At 37.2% G+C, this 26446-nt stretch overlaps 2 protein-coding genes across 4 annotated transcripts in view; one reads left to right on the forward strand and one right to left on the reverse strand.

The window, feature by feature from the left end:
• Positions 1-25536, reverse strand: part of NEMF (nuclear export mediator factor) — a 59495-nt gene extending 33959 nt beyond the window's left edge. Inside the window, exons 1-16 of one of the 2 annotated variants that reach the window (XM_064292425.1) lie at positions 25021-25533; positions 24093-24161; positions 23849-23951; positions 15877-16002; positions 12641-12789; positions 11532-11599; positions 8253-8339; positions 6721-6794; positions 5710-5780; positions 5554-5629; positions 5116-5178; positions 3882-3959; positions 3586-3794; positions 3154-3345; positions 2827-2890; positions 1020-1108 (exon numbers count right to left, since the gene is read on the reverse strand). In XM_064292425.1, the coding sequence (XP_064148495.1) occupies positions 1020-1108; positions 2827-2890; positions 3154-3345; positions 3586-3794; positions 3882-3959; positions 5116-5178; positions 5554-5629; positions 5710-5780; positions 6721-6794; positions 8253-8339; positions 11532-11599; positions 12641-12789; positions 15877-16002; positions 23849-23951; positions 24093-24161; positions 25021-25079 (1577 nt within the window). In that variant the 5' untranslated portion in view covers positions 25080-25533. Of the gene's footprint in view, positions 1-1019; positions 1109-2826; positions 2891-3153; positions 3346-3585; positions 3795-3881; positions 3960-5115; positions 5179-5553; positions 5630-5709; positions 5781-6720; positions 6795-8252; positions 8340-11531; positions 11600-12640; positions 12790-15876; positions 16003-23848; positions 23952-24092; positions 24162-25020 lie in introns of both variants that reach the window. The other variant, XM_064292426.1, reaches the window with a different exon arrangement.
• The window catches only part of KLHDC2 (kelch domain containing 2), a 76385-nt gene extending 50204 nt beyond the window's left edge, over positions 1-26181 (forward strand). Inside the window, exon 14 of one of the 2 annotated variants that reach the window (XM_064292435.1) lies at positions 1-26181. The gene's annotated coding sequence lies outside the window, so the exon portion shown is untranslated. The other variant, XM_064292432.1, reaches the window with a different exon arrangement.
• The last annotated feature ends 265 nt before the right edge of the window (positions 26182-26446 follow it).

The following is a 26446-nucleotide window of genomic DNA, read 5'->3' on the forward strand; positions in this document are numbered from 1 at the left end:
AGCAAAGGAGAATGAAGAAAACCAAAGACACAAGGAGAATATTAGTCCAAAGGACTAATGGATCACATGAACCACAGCATCCACCAGCTTGAGCCCAAAAGAATTAGATGGCGTCCAGCTACCGTCACCAACCACTCTGACAGGGATCACAAACAGGGTCCCCCAGACAGAGCAGGAGAAAAACGTAGAACAAAATTCAAATTCACAAAAATATAAGACCAGGCTTACTGGTCTGAGACTGGAGGTCCCCACATACCCTGCTAACTCAGAACTGAAGCCACTCCCAAAGTCCACCTATCAACCAAAGATTAGACAGCCCTATAAAACAAATAACACACATGAGGAACATGCTTCTTAGTTCAATCAAGTATAGGTGACCAAATGGGCAATGCTTGCCCAAAAGCAAAGATGAGAATGCAGGAAGGGACAGGAAAACTGGACAAATGGAAAAGGAAAGTGGGCGAGTGCTGACACATTGCAAGGATTGCAACCAAAGTCATAAACCAATTTGTGTATAAATATTTGAAAAAAGAAGAAACTGTGATGCTTAGAGGAAGAGCCCAACAGAGCTGAAAACCAGATGCCAAAAGAATGACCAAAGATGAGTACCAGACTGCCAGTACTGATGTCTGTGAGGGTGTGCAATGGATTGAATTGTATCCCCCCAAATGTTATATTACAGCCTAACCCTTGTACCTGTAAATATGACCCTGTTTGGAAATAGCTTTCTTTTGTTAATGAAGACATTATCAGAGTACTGTGGGTCCTAAACCTAATCTCTTCTGAGTAGTGTTTTATAAAAAGAAAAGAATACTGACCATAACACACAAAGGAAAGAGACCGTATGAAGATCCATCTATAAGCAAAGGAATGCCAAAGAACCAAGGAACAGGGAAGTCTAACAACAAGAAAGGACCCGCCCCTAGAACCAATGTCCTGATTTGGACTTCTAACATCTAAAACTGTGAGACAATAAATTTCTGTTCTTTAAAGCCAAAAATAAAAAGGACAACACTTACCAATAAACTTTTCTTGCTTTCTGAATAGAGGTAACCGTTTGGACTTCTTTTAGGGTTTGCTTTGTTTTCTTTTCTGCTGATTTGAATGCCTATTTTTAAAAAGAGAGTTTTAAAAATATTTTTTTGGTTGAGAATTTATTTAAATAACATCAGAGTACATGATAGGGCAGTAAAGTTTTTAAAACATTACAAACTGGCACTATCTACACCCTGGACCCACCACCACATATGTACAAAACTAATGTAGAAGTAATTTTTGCCTTAAATTTTAAAATAATTTAAGCCAAAGATTTATTATACCCAAATATCTACTGAAGACATACAAATTAATAAGAGCCTCACTCATTTACCAGCTATTTACTGAGTGCCTACTATGTACCAGGCTCTGGGGTAGATGCTGGGGATACAACAGCAAATACAACAAAGTCCCCACCCCCCAATGAGGTTACAGTCTATAAGAGAAATATTAAACACATAATCATTCAGATAAATGTACGGTAAGTGCTTCTGTGGATACTATGACAGTGTAATAATACCCACTGCCATCGAGTCGATTCCAACTAATAGCAACCCTATAGGAATGAGTAGAACTGCCCCAGTTTCCAAGGAGCGCCTGGTGGATTTGAACTGCTGACCTTTTGGTTAGCAGCCGTAGCTCTTAACCACTATGCCACCGCGGTTTCCTGACAGTATATAATAAGGAAACTGAATTTATACTTGTTTTTTTTTATGGTTAAATAGTAAACCCTGGTGGCACCCTTTTATTGAAGTCACTCCTGAGGTTCACCCTTCAGCCAAAGATTAGACAGGCCCATAAAACAAAACAAGACTAAAGGGAACACCAGCCCAGGGGCAATGACTAGAAGGCAGGAGGGTATAGGAAAGCTGGCAATAGAGAACCCAAGTTTGAAAAGGGAGAGTGTTGACATTTTGTGGGATTGTTAACCAATGCCATTAAACAGTATGTGTGTTAACTGTTTAATGAGAAGCTAGTTTGTTCTGTAAACCTTCATCTAAGGTATAATTAAAAATAAAAAAAGTAGAAAAAAAAGAGTAAGAAAGGCTTCCCTGATAAGGTCTCACTTGAATAGGTATGTGAATGATGGGAGGGACCAACTATGAAAATTTCCGCAGGAAGAGCATCCCAAGTAGAAAGAGCAGCAAGAGGGCAGCACACTTCACTGTTTTAGGAACTTATGCACTCCAGTATAGCCAGAAAGAAGCATACCACAGGAGTGCAGATGATGAGGCCAGAGGGGAGCAGATCATTTAAGACCTTGTAAGTCAGGGAATGGCTTTGAATTTTATTAAGCAAGACGGAAAACTGGAAGATTTTGAGGAGAGGAGTGAAATGACTTCACTTCTGATTTAAAAGGATCACTATGGCTGCTGTGTGGAGTACAAACTGTAGTGAGAAAAGGTTGTAAGGGCAGAGACTCACTAAGGGGTATTGTTACAGTCCCTGTGAACACAGGGATGATGGAGACCTGAAACACAGGTAATAATAAGTAGCCAGATTCTGAATATATTTTAAAGCAAGAGCCAAAAGAATTTGCTGATGGATTGGATATCGTTTCTGAGAGAAGAGTATAGAATAACGTTCTCAGCCTGAGCAAAAAAAAAAAAATAAAGGTGCTATTTACTGAAATGAAGAAGTTTGGGAAAGAATATTGGAAATACACATGTTACACAAATCTAAGTGTGAAAGGATTTCTGAATTAGAAAATCGCATTTAAACTAAAGAAATAATTTAAGCCACTAAATTAAACGAGGGAAAAACAATTTTCATTCTAAGAAACATAAGTACCTTCTCAGCAGCTTCAACAGTCTTCTGTGTTTTCTTAGCAGCATATCTCTTGTGATCATAATACCTTGAAAAACATATTTCTCTTAAACTTAGTATCTTTATTCTTTAATTTTTCTGTTATTTCTAATTATACATATGCTTAAATCACAACATGTTTTATTTGTTCTATATGAAAACAGGTAACGTACAAAGCTATATTAATAAGTACTTTAACTCAGAGGAAGAGAGGGAGTATGTACAGGCAAAATACAGATTTTTCTTAACATTCTTATTATCTGATTTATTATAGATAACATTTTACCTAAAATTTGTACTTAAATGACTTACTTTTTGGCATTGGCATATGCAGACAAGCTTAGATCAACATCAACAGGTAAGGGCTTATTTTTCTGAGGCTTCTGCAACTGTTTATTCTTTTGCTTTTTCTTTTTTCCTTTTAGTGGTTCAGTTTCATTTTTCTCAATACTGATGTCACCATCAACATCATCATCTTCCTCCTCTGATAATAAGTATGGATTTCTATTAAAAATATTCAATAGTATTTCACTGAAGTAAATGACATCACTTTCAATTTCAATTTTTTCCTCAGTGTAAGTATAAATGGTTTATAGTACTTCAATAGTTTGCTTATTTTAATGTAAATTAATTTTTTCTTTATCTTCAAGGATAACTTTCTAAATATAGGAAAGAAAAGATATTTTAAATGAGTACAGTGATCTACTAAGTAGCAAAATGAAGACAAGCAAGAGTCAGACTTACCTTAGCAGCATTGTAACATGATTTGTTTGCAGCTTTAATTCTTTGATTGCATTTGCAACAGGATCTCCTTGAGCCTGGGCTTCTTTAACAATTGACCCAATTTCTGTCCAGTCTATCTGGTTGGCTAAAGCACTTCGAACTACCTGAATGGCTCTGTCAACTATTTGTAGGTTCATTTCTATGAGTTCTCCTTTAAGTTTATCTATTTCCTTAAGAAATAAACAAAACACATTTACTATAATGCCACTTAACTTGCCATTTTTTGAAAAAGTATCTGAAAAATCTAAACACAATACCTGAGCTTGCTGAAGAGCTTCTAATCTGTTTTCATGATCCTTTCGGACATTATCTAATTTTTTCAATGCTTGTTTTTCCTTGTATTGACAAAAGAGATTATTAAAAAATTAGGCTTCTTACATCCTGGCACCTTCTTTCTCCTACTTCCGGCACCCTCAATGTTGTTCTCTAGCTAGCTGAAGTTCCCCATATTCCACTCTCCCAGGCCTATCATACCCCAAAGTGCTGCATGCTCCAAAATTACCTCCTACCCACTTACCTACCACTGCCTATGTAGGAAGTATTTTGATTATAGGTTATATTGTGTATTTTTTGTATATAAGACATGCATTCCTAAAGCTCTTCCATGACTCAAACAGGAGGAATTCAAGAAATTTCCTCACAGCGTGAATGTAAAGTTTGGGGGGAATGCATTCTTGGAATGCATGAATTAACCAAAACAGTGTCTTATTTTATTGCTGCTTTTTATTTTCTCAGCATTATTTGTAGTGTTTTACAGAATACTCTTTTTCCTAAGTTAATAACATGAAAGTATTGATTAGTTTATTAAAATGAATAGCAGGAGGGGAAAAGTCACATAATTGCAAATTTTTTAACAGATTTTTAAAACTTTACTAAGATTTTTGAAAAATCAACTCCCATTTAAACCAAGAATGCTTGTTGCCAACTTCCAAAAAAATCTTCCAAAAATATAGCCAAATGTGCTTGAAAAACACTGCATGTTAAACCCTTCTTGTGGTTTAATATTTAAGAGTGGCTTAAGCATGTAAGAGGCTTAATTTAAAAGTCCAGTTTAAAAAGCTTAAAAACACACAGTTTAACTCTATTTAATAATAAACAAATACACCTGTTTGTACAGAAAGGGGAAAAAAAAAAACTTTATCTCCCTCTTCTGGCCTATTTAAAATCTCCCCAGAGTAGTAATCTCTTAGCAGCCATGTTTGCAGTGTTTTGAGTTGTTTTATGGAAAATAAGTGATACTAGGGTATAAATAAGTAACAGACCTCACCTTCCCACTATATTCCCCTTATCAGAAAATACCTGATATACTGATAGACCATATAAGGAAATACTTCTAAACAATGAGAACTTTCCTGGACCCTTATCCAAAGACATCAAAGAGTTCCCATGTCACTTCTAAAAGGTTGCAAATTCCTACATGAAAGCATTATCCACCTATCAGACACACCATGGATAGCTGGTTTAATGCAAATGGTTTTAATAATACAATACCTGTTGTAAAGCTTTTAAGTCTATTTTCTGACCTTCTATCTTGGAATAAAATTCATCCACGGCCTTATTAAAAAAACAGAAACAATAACTTGCTGAAAAAAACAAAGTCTCTAACTTGCATATTCTCTTTTGTTTCATAATGCTATTCAAAGAACTTGAACAGATCTAGTAAATGTATTATATAGCTAAACGGTAACAAGAATAAAAAAAAAAAATCAACAAGTTCAAATCTTTGGTTCTTCATCTTGAAACAAAGTGGCAACAAATAAGTTTCTAACAGCTTTATCTGTGATACCTTCACTGACCTTTAACTTCCAAATTCATAGTCACTGTAAAGCAAGAATATTTTCAATTTCTTAACTGAAGCAAATTTATATTAAATTCAAAAAGTTATATCATGCTAATGAACTGGTCAAAGAAGAGAATGGGAAAACTCACCTTGTCAAATGATTCAAACTCTATATATGGACATTGTAAATGTTGAGAAAATAAGAAAGGATGAAATTCCTCGTACCTGTAAAACATATTTAGTATATCACATTCCATAACATTAATAAATACCCAAAGCAAATTGACCCATGCCTGCATGCTTACGTGAGTATGTCTTCAGTTGGTTTATCGATCTCCAGGCTTGGTTTTACTTCTCTTTTCTGAATGATATAGCCCTATAAAAATCCAACATTAAAATTTTTATCTATAATTAACAAAGATTTACTTCCCACTACTGATATTAATTTCATTAGTTTAATTTATGAAATTATTCTACAAATAATCAGTTGCATCTATGGATTGCATCCCTTTCCATAATGATTTTTTTTTAGACTTGATGAGTAATGTTAGAAAATACTGGCTATTCACAAAATTCATAAACAAAAAACAAGAAGGGAATAAAGTAAATGAAAACTAGTCATCTTATAAAATGACAGGAATATAGACTTTTTGCTTTTTCTCTTTCCATTTTTATGATCTGTAATTAAAAAAGAAAAAAAAAAAGCCAAAAGCATTTGTACTTTAAGTAAATCAACAAAAAGTAAGTCTTAGGTTCATTTGTTGGTAGGAAATTTTAATTCATTTATACAACTCGGCAGGTATATTTGTACTGAATTTAACTACAATTAATGAGAACTTTCCCCCCTCAAATTTTAAGTAAAGTTATATCTTGAAACAAGGAAGAAAAACACAAATAAGGTATGAGGTAATTCAGAGGGTGTTTATCGACTGGAGGGATATAAATCACTAAAGCTTTGAAAAGTGCTAGCAAATTAAAATGTGCTTCTCTATAGGGTCTCTATGAGTCAGAATTGACTTGATGGCAGTGGGTTTCTCTATTTAAAATGAACCTAAGAAGAAATACTTTTAAATTCTTCAACTTTTCTGTGGTGGCAATATTAATATATTATTTTCTATAAAAAAAAAAAAAAGGTAATTAAAAAAAATTACAAATCAACAGAAATTTTTAAACACTATTATAATAAGCACAGTATAGGTGTCAATCTTCAAAACTATGACAATAAAATTTACATATATTAACCCTTTATTGAATGTTTAAATTCTGAAGGTCTAAATAAGTAAAACCACAATGGTTTTATTGTTACGTAGTGTTACCTTTCCACTGAAGTTCAACATTGTTTTCATATAGTCTTCTGCCTTTTGCAGACAAACAAGTACTTTTTCAATATCTAACAGAGAAATAAAAAAAGAAAGCAGGAGTAGCAATCAAGAGTCAATTAGGCATTGTTAACCAACTATGCAGAAAATCAGAAGTGTTTGTGAAATAAAGTGTTAATCACATATAGCTATTTCATGTTGATAATCAGTATATATAAATAAGGCTATGTTTTGGCTAGCCTGTTGTCCCAACAGCGCTTACTGAATAATCCATCTTTCTCCCCATGATCTGAAAGGTGCCTTGTTCCTAATCTAAATTCATATATATATATATATACGTATATATACAGATACACCCAGTGCCATCTTCGGGCTTGTTCCTAGATTCTTCATTCTATTCCTTCTCCAATAAATTACTATTTTAATTAGTGTAGCTTCATAGTACATTTTTATTTTCAAGAGTTATTCCTTCCCTGTCATTACTATTATTTTTCAAAGTTTTCTTGAAAATTTTCACATGCTTTTGTTCCAGATGAGTATCAGATTAATTTTATTAAAAACGGCAACAGCAAAAACAACAGCTATCTGTCGGCATTTTGATCAGGAGTGCACTGAGTTAGTATACTTTAGAAACTGAAACATTAGCTTTTAATTATGTAAAGAACATTCATAGGTCAAATTTTTTTAAGTCTAGAACCAACTACTTCCTCATTACTTTTCCAGAAATAAGTGCCATACTTTTTAAAAGACGAAATTACTGGGCTGAGGGCTATGGGGACTATGGTCTCAGGGAACAGCTAGCATAATTAGCAAACAGTTTATAAAGAAAATTTTCTACATTCTACTTTGGTGAGTAGCATCTAGGGTCTTGAAAGCTTGTGAGCATCCATCTAACATACTTCACTGGTCTCACCCTATCTGAAGGAAGGGAGAATGAAGAAAACTAAAGACTAAGGGAAAGATTAGTTCAAAGACTAATGGACCACAAGTACCACAAGCTTCCACCAGACTGAGTCCAGCACAACTAGATGGTGCCCAGCTACCACCACCAACTGCTCTGACAGGGATCACAATAGAAGGTCCTAGACAGGGCTGGAGAAAAATGTAGAACAAAATTCTAACTCTCACACACGCAAAAGGACCAGACTTACTGCTCTGACAGAGGCTGGAGAAACCACAAGAGTACAGCCCCCAGGCAACATTTTGGCTCAGTAATGAAGCTACTCCTAAGGTTCACCCTGCAGCCAAAGATTAGACACGCCCATAAAACAAAGTAAGACTAAATGGTCACACCAGCCCAGGGACAAGGACAAGAAGGCAAAAGGGGTCAGGAAAGCTGGTAATGGGGAATCTAAGGTTGAGAAGGGGACAGTGTTGACATGTCCTGGGGTAGGCAACCAATGTCACAAAACAATATGTATACTGTTTAACGAGAAGCTAGTTTGCTCTGTAAACCTTTATCTAAAATACAATTAAAAAAAAGAAAAAAAATGATGGAAATAGACAAAACTTGTACCATGCAGACATACCTTTACTTTCAAATTTTTCACCCACTTTGACATTGCCGGAGAATCCGTTTTCCATAAGACAGTGTTCAATAAGAGCTGGTCCATAGGCTATAAAAGCAGAGAATATTATGTTTAATATTTTCCCATAAAACTTAAATTAAAATGTGGTACAAATTTACACCTTAATATAAATGACCTACTTAATATCAATAAAAAAAAATTTTTTTTCTTTTTTTTAATAGCTAGTGAAAATAACTATGAGATTATACTATTTTGAAATGTCATTAGAAATAATAATTCAAGTAGTCATAGAAATCTGAGACTTTAATGAACTTGAAGTCAGTGCAAATGTTAGAGATAGGAGTTTAATGGAATTGAGCCACAGATGAAAGGATTATAAACCATGACCAAGGGGGATTCATCCCAGGAATGCAAGGTTGGTTTAACATCCAAAAATCAAAATAATTCACCTTATTAATAGAATAAAGAACAAAAACAACACGATCACCTCAACTGATGCAGAAAAAGCATCTGACAGAATTCAGCTCTCAACAAACTACGGATAAAAGAGAACTTCCTCAAACTAATAAAAGTGCCTACAAAAAACCTACAGTTAACATCACATTTAATAGTGAAAGACTGAATAATTTTCCCGTAAGATCAGGAATAAGGCAAGAATGTCCACTCTTGCCATTGCTATTCAACATTGTACTAGAGCACTAGCTAGTGCAAAAAGAAAAGAAAAGAAAAAATTAAAAGCATCCAGATTCAAAAGGAAGAAGCAAAGCATCTCTAGTCACAGATGATATGAGCCTATATGTTAGAAAATTCCAAGGAATTCACAGAACTACTTTTGGCAAGTTTGCAGGATATAAAATCAATATTACTTCTGTCCAAAACTGGAATTTAAGAAAACAATTCCATTCAAATAGCATCAATAATCAAATATTTAGGAATAAATTGATCAAAAGAAAAGATTTATACACCGAAAACTACAAAACACTGCTGAGAGAAATTAAAGATCTAAACAAATGGCAGGACATTCCCTCTGCATGGAATTTAAGATTCAATATTGTTATGATGGCAATTTTCCCCAAACTGATCTATATATTCCATATAATCCCTAAGAAAATCCCAGCAGGCTTTTTTATAAAAGTAACAAGCTGATCCTAAAACTGATAAGGAAATGCAAAAGGATCTCAAACAGCCAAAACAACCTTGAAAAAGAGCAAGGTTGGAAGACTTATACTACTTGATTTCAAAAATTACAGAAATTTGCCAGGGTGAAATTTTGCCTTAATTGAAATTGACAAATTTTACACAAACAATATTAGCAGTTGAAAAGTCCTAAGATAACTTTCTGTGCATTCTAATTTCACATGACAGAAAAAGTAATTCCCTATGCCCAGTAAGCAAAGGTATATGCCTCCCAAATGTCTCTTCCATGTCCCCTATTATAGGATATGGGATGATTTCAAGTATAATAGATTATTATTATCTTTACTCAGGGTATCAAAGGGGACTGGCAGACACTGGGATGCTCTGAGATCCATGAATAAAAAGGCCAAGCTAAGTGGTTATTAAACCAAAGATTTACATTGAAAATACCAGAAATAGTGATTTCTTAGACTACTACAGCTAGCACTAAAGTGCTAGATAACACACTATTAGCTTGCCCAATACTACTGTTTTTAAACAAAATCTAATTAAAAAAAAAAAAACTTCAATGGTATAACCACTTTGGAAATTGATTTGGCGCTTCCTCAAAAAACTACAAATAGAACTACCATACAATCCAGCAATCCCACTCCTTGGAATATATCCTAGAGAAGTAAGAGCCTTTACATGAACAGATACACGCACACCCATGTTCACTGCAGCACTGTTTATAATACCAAAAACATGGAAGCAACCAAGGTGCCCATCAACGGATGAATGGATAAATAAATTATGGTTTATTCACACAATGGAATACTACACATCGATAAAGAACAATGATGAATCTGTGAAACTTTTCATAACGTGGAGGAATCCGGAAGGCATTATGCTAAATGAAATTAGTCAGTTGCAAAAGGACAAATATTGTATAAGACCACTATTATAAGAACTTGAAAAACAGTTTAAACAGAAAAGAAAATATTCTCTGATGGTTACGAGAGCAGGGAGGAAGGGAGGCAGAGGGGTTTTCACTAATTAGACAGTAGATAAGAACTATTTTAGGTGAAGGGGAAGACAACACACAATACAGGAGAGGTCAGCACAACAGGAATTAACCAAAGGCAAAGAAGTTTCTTGAATAAACTGAACACTTCAAAGGCCAGCATAGCAGGGGCGGGGGTTTGGGGACCATGGTTTCAGGGGACATCTAAGTCAACCAGCATAATAAAATCTATTAACATTCTACATTCCACTTTGGAGAGTGGCATCTGAGGTCTTAAACGCTAGCAAGCAGCCAGCTAAGATGCATCAATTGGTCTCAACCCACCTGAAGCAAAGGTGAATGAAGAACACCAAAGACACAAGGTAATTATGAGCCCAAGAGACAGAAAGGGCCACATAAACCATAGCCTACATCAGACTGAGACCGGAAGATCTAGATGGTGACCGGCTACAACCAATGTCTACCCTGACAGGGAACACAACAGAGAACCCCTGAGGGAGCAGGAGAGCAGTGGGAGGCAGACCACAAATTCCTGCAAAAAGACCAGACTTAATGGCCTGACTGAGACTAGAAGGACCCCAGAGGTCATGGTCCCTAGACCTTCTGTTAGCCCAAGATAGGTTCCATTCCCAAAGCCAACTCTTCAGACAAGGATTGGACTGGACAATGGGATAAAAAATAATAGTGGTGAAGACTGAGCTTCTTGGGTCAAGCAGACACATGAGACTATGTGAGCAGCTCCTGTTTGGAGAAGAGATGAGAGGGCAGAGGGGGTCAGATGCTGGCCAAATGGACACAAAATAGAGAGTGGAGGGAAGGAGTGTGCTGTCCCATTAGGGGGAGACAACTAGGAGTATATAGCAAGGTGTATATAAGTTTTGTATGAGAGACTGACTTGGTTTGTAAACTTTCACTTAAAGCACAATAAAAATTTTTTAAAAAAATTTCAAACTTTATGTGGTATAATAAACTACTTCATTGAAAATAAATATTCTTATTACTCAAAATGTCATTTTAAACTCCTTTCTACATTTATCAAATTGCCTATATTTTCTACCAGAAACATAAAAAGATTTAAATATACTCCTGAAAACCACAGTATCTTGCAACACTTCATTGCTGTATGTAGAATTACTCACGAAGTAAGGGATTAAGAACTCTCTTCAGTAGTTCGCCCTTAGGTGCACTGGCTATTATTTCAGTCAGTCTGTGAAACAAAATTGATACACTTCTTTCTATCTTATATTTAATAAACCTTATAACAATGTTTATATCCATAATATTTTCAAATGTATCAATTCACATGATCTTCACAACAACACTCTGAAATATAATAGGAATTGGTTCCTTTTGCAGGTGGGAAAATGGGTCACATAATTAAGTAACTTATCTAGGTTAATAGGTTCCTGAACAGTAGAACTGGAACTTGAGTCAAGTTTTTCTAAAAGAAATCAATACTTGTTCAACTGTGTCATTTTGCTTATCTTCAATTTGCTCATACATAAATGTCATGAAAGAGACATTTTACATAAAAGTTAAATATTGTCTATGGATCCTGCTGTTGTATCTTACCAGTTGAAATGGATTTGCCTAATTAAGTATTCAATGAGAACTCTTAACGATGCTATACTCCAGCGGTTCTCCAAGTGTGGTCCTCAGAGCAGAAGCATTAACATCTCTGGGGGACTTGTTAGAAATGCAAATTCTTGGGCCCTGCTCCAGATCTACTGAATCAGAAACGCTGAAATAGGGCCCAGAGATCCGTTTTAACATGCCCTCCAGGTGACTGAGAGGTAAACTTTGAGAACCACTTTGCTGTATACTATTAGTCAATGAAGTCTCCCAACCAGAAGACTACTGCTACAATCATCATCTTATCCAATCCCACTCCCTTTTCTTGGCTAAACAAGAATTTCTATCTCCCCTGCACTCTGCCCCAAATATCCATCTGTCTCCTCACAGAATAGCTAATAACTCCCCTCACTTTACCAAGAAATCATAATTAACATCTAAACCCAAATTCGGTTAAAAAAGGCATACATTTGCTACTCACAAATAAGGTTTAATTTTTCCATATACATTTATATAGTTCAAGTAGTCTGAATTTAGTTATTTTATCCAAGTAAACAAATTATTTTATCCAAGTAAACAAATTATTTTCTTACTTGACAGTTCCTTGCTATTCTTACATATGACTTGTTTTTCCTTTTAAAAGATATAAAATCAGTTTATAAATAAAACGTGTTACCTTTCTAAGGTGAGCAAAGGTTCGGCAGCTCTAGCATGATCAATTGGGTAGCGTTCTCGAACAGCAAACTTAACATCATCTGCCTCATCAGTTCGAAACCTTAGGATATTTAAAATCAGGTACTCGTAATCTGTAAGAACAATGTTCCCCTGCAATGGAATAAAACATAACAATCCTTTTCCAAATCACTCTTGAAACTTCTTAAAAATTAAGAAAGAAAATGTAGTCATTTAAAAACCTAATTACTGTCTACAAAAATGAAGTCGCAAAACAAAAAGAACACCTGAGTCACATCGAAACAGCACACTTTCCATCTGCCCAGTCTAAGTTGTTATCTTCCTACTGTGAAATGAGATAAACAAACTGTAAAACCCAGCATTTGAAACATAAAGAAGGAATCTAGGGCAATTTTAAACTCATTATCTGGTGGTTCTGCAGAAGTCATTAATAGAAGTATAGTAACACCTTAATGACCACAAGCTGAGCTTACTGTTACACTTGTATGAGCTATAAACACTGTGCTTATTAAGAGAAACCTCACCTAGGCAAATCATTGCAAGACTACTAAAAACCAAAGACAGAGAAAATCTTAAAAATATCCAGATAAAACAGCCAAATTATCTTCAAATGAGCAACAAAATGACCAACACTGATTTCAATAAAAACAATCACTGTCAGAAGACAACATGCATTTGTAGTTGTCAAAAATTTACTTAATTAATGATGGAACCAGCTGGTCCTAAGAGAAATATAGGGAGTACAGTCCTGTATTTTTACTCAAATAATGCACGCCCTCTACATTTGTTTGCCAACCACGCCCTCCCCCGCGAGGTATTTTCGTAAGCGCTACTATGCCAAATTTTTTTACATGTTGCTATACAAAAAAACAGCACAGCACTCGTTGGAAAATACCTCATAGGGTGGAGGGCGTGATTAGCAAACAAAGAAGGCATGCATTATCTGCAGTACCTGTGGTACAGTGGCTGTGAGAAGAATGATTGTGCGTGATTGCTAATTTAGATAAAAACTGGTTAGTGTGCCACAGGATAATAAAACTGTAACCTTTGGAGATACCTTTTTCTCTGGACAGATGAAAGTCATCTGCATTACTATCAAGTAAGAATCATTTTTATTACTACTGGTTTTCTAGAAGTTAAAGTCTACCCCCCCATAGTTGTAAAAAGCCAGCTGCCATGTTGTGAGTCATTCCTGTGGAGAGGCCCCTGTGCTGAAAACGAAGGCCTGCCAACAACTCTGTGGATGAACTTGGAAGTGGATTCCCCCATTTGAACGTCAGATGAAACCACAGCCACAACCAGTAGTTTAACCACAACTTCATGACAGAACTGAACCAAAGATATCCAGCTAAGTTATGCCCAGAACCCTAACCCAAAGAAACTGTAAGATAATGAATTTTTGTTTTAAGCCACTAAGTCTTAGCATAATTTGTAACACAGCAATCAATAACTTAATACACATACACTCACTTTGTGATAATTCACTGAGCTGTACTTACGATGTGTCATATCGCTAATAAAAAGCTCAAAACTATTACAAGCCCACTGTAAAAAAGTTCATAAGAATGAAATACATATAAATTTAGCTCTACATTATCCTTTTTAAAATTGCAAGGTATTCTAGTATATGGGTATACCTCAGTCATTTAACCAATCTCTTAAAGACACAGGTTCTTTCTAAGTTTTATCTATCATAAATACTGTGATGAACACTCTTGGTATAGTCCTTCCTTAGCACTTGTCTCAACTGCTTTTTATAAATTCCTAGAAGTAGAAATCCTGGGTCAAATGTTATACATAAAATTTTACTTTTAAACTGTCCTCTAAAAATAACATTCTAATTTGCCCTATTTTTCTACATTCTTGCTAAAATTGGTTGTCAAACTTGACAATCTTCTATGTACTGATAAAGGAAAGAGAGAAGAAAGGAAGAAGAAAAATCTTTCATTTTTTCAGTAAATGATTTTAAATATGTATTCACGTTTTTGTAAACCATTTGTATCTATTCTTTTTGAACTGTCTAAAAACTTTGCCCATTTTTTCACTTGAGTGCTTTTTGAGAATTGCTTATTAGGGCTATCAACGTTTAACCTATTATGCAGGTTACAAGTATTTTTTCCCAGTTTTTCATCTTTCAATCTAGTTCATGGTGTTTTCTGCCTCACACAAATTTAAAAATTGTTTAAGCAGTCAATCAATACACCCTCTCCTTACTTATCAACATGGATAGGTTCCAAAGATCAGGTCATTACACAAAATCAGCATTATGGGAAAATGGAGGATGACCACATCGGATCACAAAATGGGGGATAACTACATCATTACCTAACTGCCAAATCACATCATTACATAACCCAAACTACATCATTACCTAACTGTCAAATCACTGAGAATCATGGCCCAGCCAAGTCAACACACAACCGTAACTATCACTAGTGTTACTCTCGCCTTGCACCTCCGTGTTCATTACTGCTAGAGGTACATTGTCAATGCACAAAATTGCTGGGTAGTAGTTCTTTACTGTTATCATAAACACGAAATGTCAGATAGTGGGAGAGTTGATAAGTGAGGAAAAAGTCTATTTGGTTTCCCTGTTAGGCTTAGGGGTCTTTTTCATCCCAAGCTTATCGGTCTTCATTCATATTTTCACCTAGTGCTTCTATGGTTTCATTTTTTATATTTAAACATTTGACTCATAAGGTATTCATTTTGCTAAAAGGAGCTCTTGAAACATTCCCATGTAGAATCTGGTGACCAAAGGAAAAGGTAAGAGACAGGAAGCAAGGACAGTAAGGCCATTTGTAGTCTTCCCCTTGAGACTGACAGCACCCAAGACAGTATGAAAATATGACGATGTCCCTAAATCTCAACTGCTGTTTTATTTATAACACAACTATTTGACTACTTTTTGGCTGTACTACATTAAACTCGAAATGTAGAGTATCAGGTAATTTCTTCAATTTTCAGATCTTTATCTCCTACGTTCACAATGCTATTCTATGTGCTCACGGTCCACCTAAATTCTGACTTCCAGATAAAATGAAGATCATTATTAGAAAATTATGTTTTACCTGAGTGGCACTTGATGATTTTCCTATAGTGTCAACAGCCTTTGACAACGAAGAAATGTTCCCACCCATGTTTACATAACTACTACATGAATGATTAACAATTTATTGATGAATTCTTCTTCACCCCACCTTCCCAAATTTAACTTACCCTGTCATAGAGCTCAATGATTAAATGATAGGCGGCTTCATCACTTCCAAACTGAAAATCTACAATTCTATCCACACCAAGCTGTTTTGCACTGACTAATCTCCGACTCTTCAAATGTTTTCGGCACTAACAAGAAACAAAAGACAAAATCATTTATACAGTAAAATTAAATTCCTAATTATTTGGTGTCGGTTTAAAAGTAAGTTTCTTCTTTTCATTACCATCAGGAATAATATTAAAAAGCAGTAAACAATACAGTTACAAAATGAAACCCTGCAGATGATAATCAGAGGAAAAAAACTTTATTTTGGACACTTGATAGCTAACTCGAAATAGTCTCTCAAAATCAATTTTTAAGTAGACAATGACAGACTTATAGCAAAATTTGCTCTGTTGCTTTATAACAGTATTCATTCCCTTGTTCTGGCCCTGATGACCTCACTGAGACCTTTATTTATTTATTTATTTATTTATTTTGGTGTTTCTACTCTAGTCTTATAAGTATCCCAAATGTCTTTTTGTGTGCTTCACTCGTGTTCAAAAGTAATTAGTGGCTTCCACTAATCTACCACCTCAAATACAAACTCTAGACCATGAGCTTATGGTATTCTATAAACTAGTCCCCTGACTTAGTCACTTCCAATTAGCACCTACTCCCACAAACTTTAATATAAGTGAAATAGAATTCTTCTGGTACTGTCTCCAAGCTTTTCATTAACTTATTTCATGTCTAAATGTAATAACTTCCACTTTTTATCAAATACCATTCCTCTTCTCGTTACGTATAAGGTTCTTGTTATTATTAGCACCTTAAATAAAAACAGCAGGTCAAACCCAAATACATATTACTTAGTAAGCATCTATTGTTTTAGATTAAATATACCATCTCTGGTTAACTGCTACGGCTGCTAAGCAAGAGGTCAGCAGTTTGAATCCACCAGGCACTCCTTGGAAACTCTATGGGGCAGTTCTACTCTGTCCTATACAGACGCTATGATTCGGAATCAACTCGACGGCAATGGGTAATGGGTTAGTACAAATATTTAAGTATGACATGGACCAGAAACAATACTACTCTGTAGCCCTAAAGAATCACACAATTGTTTCTAACTGTTTAATCTGAAAAACCCCTTAGTCAATACCAACAAAAAAGAATGCTTTCTTTTCTTCAAGACTCAAAGTCAAGACTTAAATTTCAAAAAGAAGTTAACCTACAACCACCTTTAAAGGAAGAGGCCCTGGATAAGTAAAGCATTACTGAAGAAGAATAAAGTGGGAGGCCTCACACTAACTGATCTTAGAACCTATTACACCATCACAGTAGTCAAAATAGATACACAGACCCATGGAACAGAATTGAGAATCCAGATGTAAATTCATCCACCAATGAGCATCTGATATTTAACAAAGGCCCAAAGTCCGTTAAATGGGGAAAAGGTAGTCTCTTTAACAAATGGTACTGACATAACTGGATAGCCATCTGCAAAACAATGAAACATGACCGTACCTCACATCACACACAAAAACTCAATCAAGATGGATCAAAGACCTAAATATTAAAATCTAAAACGATAAAGATCATGGAAGAAAGAATAGAGACAATGTTAGGAGCCCTAATACATGGTATAAATAGAACACAAACCATATCTAACAATGCAGAAACACCAGAACAGAAACTAAATAACTGGGAGCTCCTAAAAAACAAACACAATTCCAATCAGGGTCTAATCTCTAAAATCTGCCAAACCAAAAACCAAACCCACTGTTGCTGTCAAGTCGATTCTGACTCATAGCGACCCTCTAGGACAGAGTAGAACTGCCCGATACAGTTTCCAAGGAACACCTGGCGGATTTGAACTGCTGACCTCTTGGTTAGCAGCCATAGCACTTAACCACTATGCCACCAGAGTTTCCCTAAAATCTACAAGATACTGCAAAACCTCCACAACAAAAAAGACAAATAACCCAATTAAAAAATGGGTGAAGGATATGAACAGGCACTTCATCAAAGACGACATTCAGACAGTATATACATACATGAGGAAATGCTCATAATCATTAGCCATTAGAGAAATGCAAATCAAAACTACAAGGAAATACCATCTCACCCCAACAAGGCTAATATTAATCCAAAAAACACAAAATAATAAATGTTAGAGAGGTTGTGGAGAGACTGGAACACTTATACACTGCTGGTAGGAATGTAAAATGGTACAACCACTTTGGAAATCAATTTGGTGCTTCCTTAAAAAGCTAGAAATAGAAGTACCATATGATCAAGGAATCCCACTCCTTGGAATATATCCTAGAGAAATAAGAGCTGTCACAGAAATAGATACAGCACACCCATGTTTACACTGTTTGCAACAGCAAAAAGATGGAAACCTAGGTGCCCATCAACAGACAAATGGATAAACAAATTATGGTATATTCACATAATGGAATACTACGCAACAATAAACAAAAATGATGAATCCGTGAAACACCTCATAACATGGATGAATATGGAAGGTATTATCCTGAATGAAATTAGTCAGTTGCAAAAGGACAAATATTGTACGAGACCACTATTATAAGAACTCAAGAAAAGGTTTAAACACGGAAGAAAACATTCTTTGATGGGTACGAGGTTGGGGAGGAAAGGAGAGGGGTATTTACTAACTAGAGAGTTAAAAAAAAGATTAAAAGAAAGAAAAGGTTTAAACACAGAAGAAAACATCCTTTGATGGTTACAAGGGTGGGGAGGCAGAGGAATGAGGTATTCACTAACTAGATAATAAAAACTAACTAGATAATAGACAATTATCTTAAGTAACAGGAAGGAATCACACAATACAGGGGAAGTCTGCACAACTGGACTAAACCAAAAGCTAAGAAGTTTCCTGAATACAACCAAACACTTCAAGGGACAGAGTGGCAGGGTCGGGAGTCTGGGGACAACGGTTTCAGAGGACATTTAGGTCAACTGGCATAACAAAGTCAATTAAGAAAATTTTCTGCATCCCACTTTGGTGAGTGGAATCTGGGGTCTTAAAAGCTAGTGAGTGGCCATCGAAGATGCACCATTTGGTCCCAACCCACCTGGAGCAAAGAAGAATGAAGAACACCAAAGACACAAGGTAAATTATTAGCCTAAGAGACAGAAAGGGCCACATAAACCAGAGACTCCATCAACCTGAGACCAGAACTGGATGATGCCCAGCGAACACCAATGACCACCCTCACAGGGAACACAACAGAGAGTCCCTGATGGAACAGGAAAAAAGTGGGTACAGAACTCAATTCTCGTGAAAAGACCAGACTTAATGGTCTGACTGAGACTGGAGGGACCCTGGAAGACATGGCCCCAAGGACTCTGTTAGCCCAAAACTAAAACCATTCCCGAAGCCAACTCTTCAGACAAAGATTAGACTGGACTGTAAGACATAAAATGATACTTCTAAAGAGTGTGCTTCTTAGCTCAATTGGATAAAAAAAGCTCAATTGGATACAGGAGATTAAACAGGCAGCTCCTGTCCACAGGTGAGATACGAAGGGAGAATGCAACAGAAGCTGGCTGAATGGACACGGGAAATCCATGGTGGAAAGAAATGGAGAGCAACTAGGGTCATTTCACAACGTGTATAAATTTCTGTAAGAAAAACTAACTTGAACTGTAACTTTCCCTTAAAGCACAATTAAAAAATAAATAAAACCACCTTCAAAACACACACACATTCATTCTTAAAACTGATGCCAATCCTTTCATAACTGGGAAGGGTTCTTCTTTAAACCTTAAAGCTTGAATTGACTAAAATTCTCACTTCAGGAATTTAAATATTCAGGCGGTATATAAGATTTTTCAAACTTCCTAGACTAAACAATCTCCCCGTCCATGTATCAAAAGTTCTGATTTAAGAGCAACCTATGTTGATTTGGATATAAACAACGATCTACATACTAGGCTAACTTTAAATCCCCAGGAGAAAAATCACATCCTTCCTCAGTCCCCTCCCCCTGTCAAATTTTAATTCAAGAAAAACAAAGTTAAAATGAAGATGAAAGGCATTCTTGGAAAGAACAGAGGTCTACACCATGCAAAATGTGGGCAGAGAGAATAGTGAAAAAAGGAAGATTTATTATGGTCAAATAGATGGACATATACTACATATATAAAGTTCATTCTGTTTATTTCCCTATTAGCAGCTTAGCAAAAACAACCATCTGCTCAGTACCACAAAGTTATAGTTGGAACCCCCATATCTGAGAACTAGGAACAATCACTGTGATTATCCACATACCAGAAATGACCCTCTCTATGGCAGACAACAGTACCAAGTCTTTGTTTTAAGTAACTTATAAAGAGCTTAACATTGCCCTAGAAATGTCTGCTTCATTGAATGGACTCTTTCAGTACATTTAGATTAACACATACACCTAACTCACGGAATTTGAATTTTTTTTAGTGTCTGACCTTCTGTTGATGCGGCTTGATCCTGTGATGTTTAGACAATCCCAATATCATATATATTATCTTCTTGGCTCCTTACCTCATGTGTAAAACTGAAATATTTGTTCTTCATACTCTACTTTGTTAAACAATTTAAATGAAATATATCTCATTCATCTACTTCACAAAGAGATAAATGACGTCTATTTCAAACATATAGTGTTACTATTACAAAGGACAATCCTCCAAAATACAATTCTAGATTACTACTAAGTAAATTAAAATTTTAAGAATTTAGTAATTGTGTAACAGCCCTTGTAACTTGGGAAACACTTGAAAGTCAGTTGCCATGGAGTCAATTCCAACTGAAGGCGACTCCGTGTATATTCAGAGTAGAAATGTGCTCCATGGGGTTTTCAGAGGTTAATTTTTCAGAAGCAGATCACCAGGTCTTTCTTCCGAGGCCTCTAACCTCCAACCTTTTGCTTAGCAGCTGAGTGCCTTAACCATTTGTACCATGCGAGGACTCCGAGAAACACTTACCTAACTTGAATCCACAGATTTTAAATTGCTGGGGTTAAGGCTTTTCTCTGTATAGCCCCAAATGAAATAACACAATGTCTATAACAGACAGACTTCCAAAGGAAAGTAAATGAGGAGACGGAAAGGAAATTAACATGCAGACCCCTAATTAAGCAGCCCTTGTGGCGCAGTAGGTAAGAGCTTGGCTGTTAACTGAAAGGTCAGCGTTTCAAACCTACCAGCTGCTCCTTGGAAACCCTATGGGGCAGTTCTATTGTCCTACAGGGTTGCTGTGAGTCGGAATAGACAGCAATGGGATTTTTTTGTTATGTGGCCCGGTAGTTAAGCACTCAGCTGCTAATTGAAAGGCTGGCAGTTTGAACCCACCAGCCATTTCGCTAGAAAAAGATGTGTCAATCTGCTTCCGTAGAGATTTACAATCTTGGAAACCCTATAGGGCAGTTCTACTCTGCCCTATAGGGTCACTATGTATTGGAATCAACTCAATGGCAACAGGTTTTTATTTTTTAGAACCCTAATTATGTGTCAAGAAGCCTCGTGGCACAGTGGTTAAAACGATTCGCTGTTAACCGAAAAGTCAACATTTCAAATCTACCAGTTGCTCTGTGTGAGAAAGACATGGCAGTTCACATCTGTTAAGATTACAGTCTTGGAAACCCTATGGGGCAGATCTACTCTGTCCTGTAGGGTCAATATAAGCCAAAATCGACCCGACAGCATGGGTTAATTATGTGTCAGGCATTGTGTTTTAAGTGCTTTTACATGCTATTTCAATGAACCCTCACAAAATAACTCTATGAGAGAAGCATTATCCACATTTTACATTTAAAGAAACTAAGTTCCAAGTGGTTAAGAAACTTGCTCCAGGCTATAAAGGTATTTAGTGGCAAAACAATAATGCAAAGTTGTGGATACCTTACTCTGAAATCTCTCCTCTATACCACAAGGACTTTCAGTCTATATAGATCATGTCAATAAGAAAACAGCATATTCACAAGTGTAAGATCTCAGTTTTAACAGTAAAAACAAAAGCAAAGAGAAAAGTAAAAAGAAATAATGACTTAGTAACAGGTTAATATCCTTGAGTATTCCAACAAAGCACAGATTGGGTAGAGGTATACAGTTCACAGGACCCTGCGCGGTCCAGTAGTTTGTGATGGGCTACTAACCTAAAGGCTGGCAGTTCAAATCTACTCAGCCATAAACTGCTTCCTTAAAGATTACAGCCAAGAAAACCCTATGGAGCAGTTTTACTCTGTAACACATGGGGGTCAACATGAATCAAAACTGAGTCGACAGCTTAGGTTTATACAGTTCACAGAAGAGAGCTGCAGGAGCTAAGACTGTGGGAGGAAAAAAAAGTCCAGAGTCTGGAAAGAACAAGGGGATACTGAGTGGTTTGAAGTCAGGAAAGGTGTGCGTTAGGGTTGTATCCTTTCACCATACCTATTCAATCTGTATGCTGAGCAAATAATATGAGAAGCTGGACCCTATGAAGAAGAACGGGGCATCAGGATTGGAGGAAGAGTCATTAACAACCTGTGTTACGCAGATGACACAACCTTGCTTACTGAAAGCAAAGAGGACTTAAAGCACTTACTAATGAAGACCAAACACCACAGCCTTCAGTATGGATTACACCTCAACATAAAGAAAATAAAAATCCTCACAACTGGACCAATAAGCCACACCATGATAAATGGAGCAACGACTGAGAAGTTGTCAAGGATTTTATTTTACTTGGATCTACAATCAACAGCCATGGAAGCAGCAGTCAGGAAATCAAAAGATGCATTGTATTACGCAAATCTGCTGCAAAAGGCCTCTTCAAAGTGTTGAAAAGCAAAGATGTCACCTTGAAGACTAAGATACGCCTGAGACAAGCCACGGTATTTTCAATCGCATCATATGCATGTGAAGGGCTGGACAATGAATAAGGACGACCGGAGAAGAACTGACACCTTTGAATTGTGGTGTTGGCGAAGAATATTGAATATACCATGGACTGCCAAAAGAACAAACAAATCTGTCTTGGAAGAAGTACAACCAGAATGCTCTTTAGAAGCAAGGATGGCGAGACTGCGTGTTACATACTTTGGGCATGCTGTCAGGAGGGATCAGTCCCTGGAGAAGGACATCATGCTTGGTAAAGCATAGGGTCAGTGGAAAAGAGGAAGACCCTCAACTAGGTGGACTGACACAGTGGCTGCAACAATGGGTTTAGCATAACAACAGTAAGGATGGCACAGGACCAGGCAGTTTCCTTTTGTTGTTCATAGGGTTGCTACGAGCACCTAACAACAACTAACAAGAGTATAGAAAGTCAAGAATGGCCAGGATACAGAATATGGATTCAAAAAATGTTTAACCACGAAAAGTGAGATAACTAATGAAAGTTTTAAATAACTAATGATGTTTTAGAAAAATTAATGTTGATGGAACACAGAATTGTTTTGATGGGGAAAAGCGGATTACAGTTAAGAAACTATAAGGTCCAAGGTGACAAAAGAGAAAGAAGATATGGAACATAATAGGGTGTGAAGGGAGAAGTCAATTAATAAATATCTACAGTGACTCCCCCGCTTATGACCTGCCACACTTTCGGCCATTCTTTTTTTAACCATTTACGTATTTTTTATGCATGTATATATTAAAATATATCTGTAAGTTAATGTTTCCAATCCCCCCAAAGACAAAGATCAAATTTATAAAGATACTGACGATAAAAGGCAATAATAACGAAAACTAAAAAAAAAAAAAAATGAGGTATTTGACTTACATCAGGTCAGAACCAACTTTCAAAGGAGTCATTGGAAGGGAACCCCCCCATAAGTGGGGGACTACCTGTACTTTATTCATCCCATTATCCAACAACCACTCCCTTTATTTCTATCTCTGCTTTATTCACAATAGCAAGGAAAACTAGACAGTTAAAAACTCAGTTACTGTGGTCAATCTCAGGGCCTTAAAATTAAGCTTCAAGCGTAACTTAAAATTTACCTTCATAGCAAAACTAGATGGCATCATATTCTTAGGCCACTCAAACTCTGTTGTGTGAATTCGTATGCCAGATTCAAGTAAAAGTGTAGCTTTAAAGTCTGGTCTGTAGGAGAAAAAAGTCAAATATTTTCTTTAGGGCATTTGCTAAAGTTAAATCGTGAAACAAACTAAAAGTGCAGGTAAAAATATTAATAATCTCATAAGTAATTACCAAGGATAAAACAAGCCTATAAAATGTTCTTACTTTTGAAGACGAATAAGATACGTCTTATTATCCACATCATAAACATTGTTTACTCTCATTCCTAGCAAGCTGCAAAGAGAAAGCAAACGTAATAACATTTAAGTGTTGGAAATGTAAAACTACAAACAATTTAATTTACACTACAGGCGGAAGTAGAGCCAGCTAAAGTTCTAAGGTTATGGAGGCAATCAGGGAGCAGAGTTAGGAGGTCATTAGGCAAACGAGCCAAAATGTGTTAACTATTTAAGAACAAAAGTTGTTGATCAGCCCTGAAAATACTAAAGCACTTCCTTGCATCTTTGAAATGACCCAATATTTTTTATAAGCTATATATACTCCAATTAATTTCCTTTTAAAAGAAAGGAGTCCCCGCGGAAATACAATGACCAAAGTTACTAGGATGAATAACAGAAACCAGACGAGAACTCATGTCTCGTCCAATTCTGTTAAGTAAACTCCAGCTAAAAAGGTCATCCTCCCTCTCTTTGGCGTGAAGAAGTGCGTAGAAGAAACCAGCTCTCCAGTCTGAAAACCTATGGAGCAAATGACCAGGCTGGCGTCCAACTCTCCTGTTTTACTAAGCGTTTGCTGCCGAAGTCTCCTGGGAGATCCTGTCAGGCCAGTCATCTGAACCGGGGCAACAATTGAGACAGACAACGCGAAAGCCTCGCGCTAGCCAGACACGAGACTTGGGAGACAAGTACCCAGAGGAGGTCAGGGGAGATGCACACGGCCGCTGGGGGCCCCAAAGGGTGCGAGGGCCACGGGAAGGGCGCCACGCGCTGGCCCACCCAGGCCTAGCCATGTCCACAGAATAGTATTCAAAGGGAATAGGGAAAAACATCAGGGTGGTTTTATTTTCACCACGGGGCCCCGGTCTCTGCCTCCTGCACGCCTCTCACGAGCCTGGTCACCTGTCGTACTGTACCTGGCATTCAACTCTGCAAGTACGGCGCGGAGGTCAATGGTACTAAAGCGGGTCTTCATGGCGAGGTCTGAGGGTCACTACTACACCAGTTTCCTCCGCTGCCGGACACGACGCTGCTAGTCTCCTGCGCAGGCGCACTTGGCGGAGAGCTACGGCAACGCCTAAGATCCAATATTCCTTGAAGCGAAAGTACTACGTCACATTCCCGAAGGTTAGCTGTTACGTGGTCGTCGATTTGGTTTTCGTTATACTAAAACAATTCGAGATAGATCCGAACTATTTTCTTAGAGCCGCTTTCCTTCTGTGAACGCTTACGGACTAATCGGGTTACCGTGCCTCCTAGTTTCTCTACTCAAGGCGGCCTCTATAGTGACTCCTGCTGGCCGTAACAATTTTTGCAGAGAGTTAAAGGAGGATTTTCCCAAGTGGGCTGTAGTGGTCAGTGTAGAACTTTGACAACTTTTCCACTCAGGTACTTGGACGTGTAGAATTTTGAAATGTTACGAAGCAAAACTGTTTCATTTGTCCTACAACTACCCTCACGTTCAAGGCGAACCCGCAGAAAGGAGTTGCCATTTTGATGGTTCCTCCTCTCCAAAGGAGCAGTATGCGGAGTATTGTAGAATTCTCATTCAACCTTGATCTTGTTTACCCGAGGCTCTGCGTAGTACTTACTACACAATTTTGTTGTTAATAGGTGCTCCATGAATGCTTGGCCAGCTGATAATAAAGGGAGAAGGCAGATAAACTTCTCCACCAAAAGGGATTCACTATCTAGTGATATATACAGTATTCTAAGAGTGTAAATAACTCCACTTTCTGTTGTTTTACGTGGGATGCGTGGGAAGAAAAGTTAACTTTGAGGTGAGGACTCAAAAGAGACAGGGTCTCGCTATATTGTCCAGGCTGGAGTGCAGTGGCTATTCACAGGCGCGATCCCACTACTGATCAGCACGGGAGTTTTGACCTGCTCCGTTTCCGACCTGGGCCGGTTCACCCCTCCTTAGGCAACCTGGTGGTCCCCCGCTCCCGGGAGGTCACCATATTGATGCCGAACTTAGTGCGGACACCCGATCGGCACAGCGCACTACAGCCCAGAACTCCTGGACTCAAGCGATCCTCCAGCCTCAGCCTCCCGGGTAGCTGGGACTACAGGCGCGCGCCACCGCGCCCGGCGAGGAGGAATAGCTCCAAGCGCACTCTTCAGCCTCCGGGCTGCACGTTGTGACAAAGAGACTTGCCGCCAGCAGAAGGCGACTCAAGCAGAAAGGGCGCGGTTGCTGTTTCAGAAGAAACGGGGAAATGTAGATACAAAAGAGCTTTATTCATCCGTTGGGCTACAGCATATGCAGCACTGCTTTACTGTGTCCTACGGCACAATTAACCACACAAAATAGCTCGAAAAATAAATAAAACCTTTGGAGGG

Source organism: Loxodonta africana, chromosome 10 (genome assembly GCF_030014295.1).
Source record: "Loxodonta africana isolate mLoxAfr1 chromosome 10, mLoxAfr1.hap2, whole genome shotgun sequence".
Taxonomy (NCBI): Eukaryota; Metazoa; Chordata; class Mammalia; order Proboscidea; family Elephantidae; genus Loxodonta; species Loxodonta africana.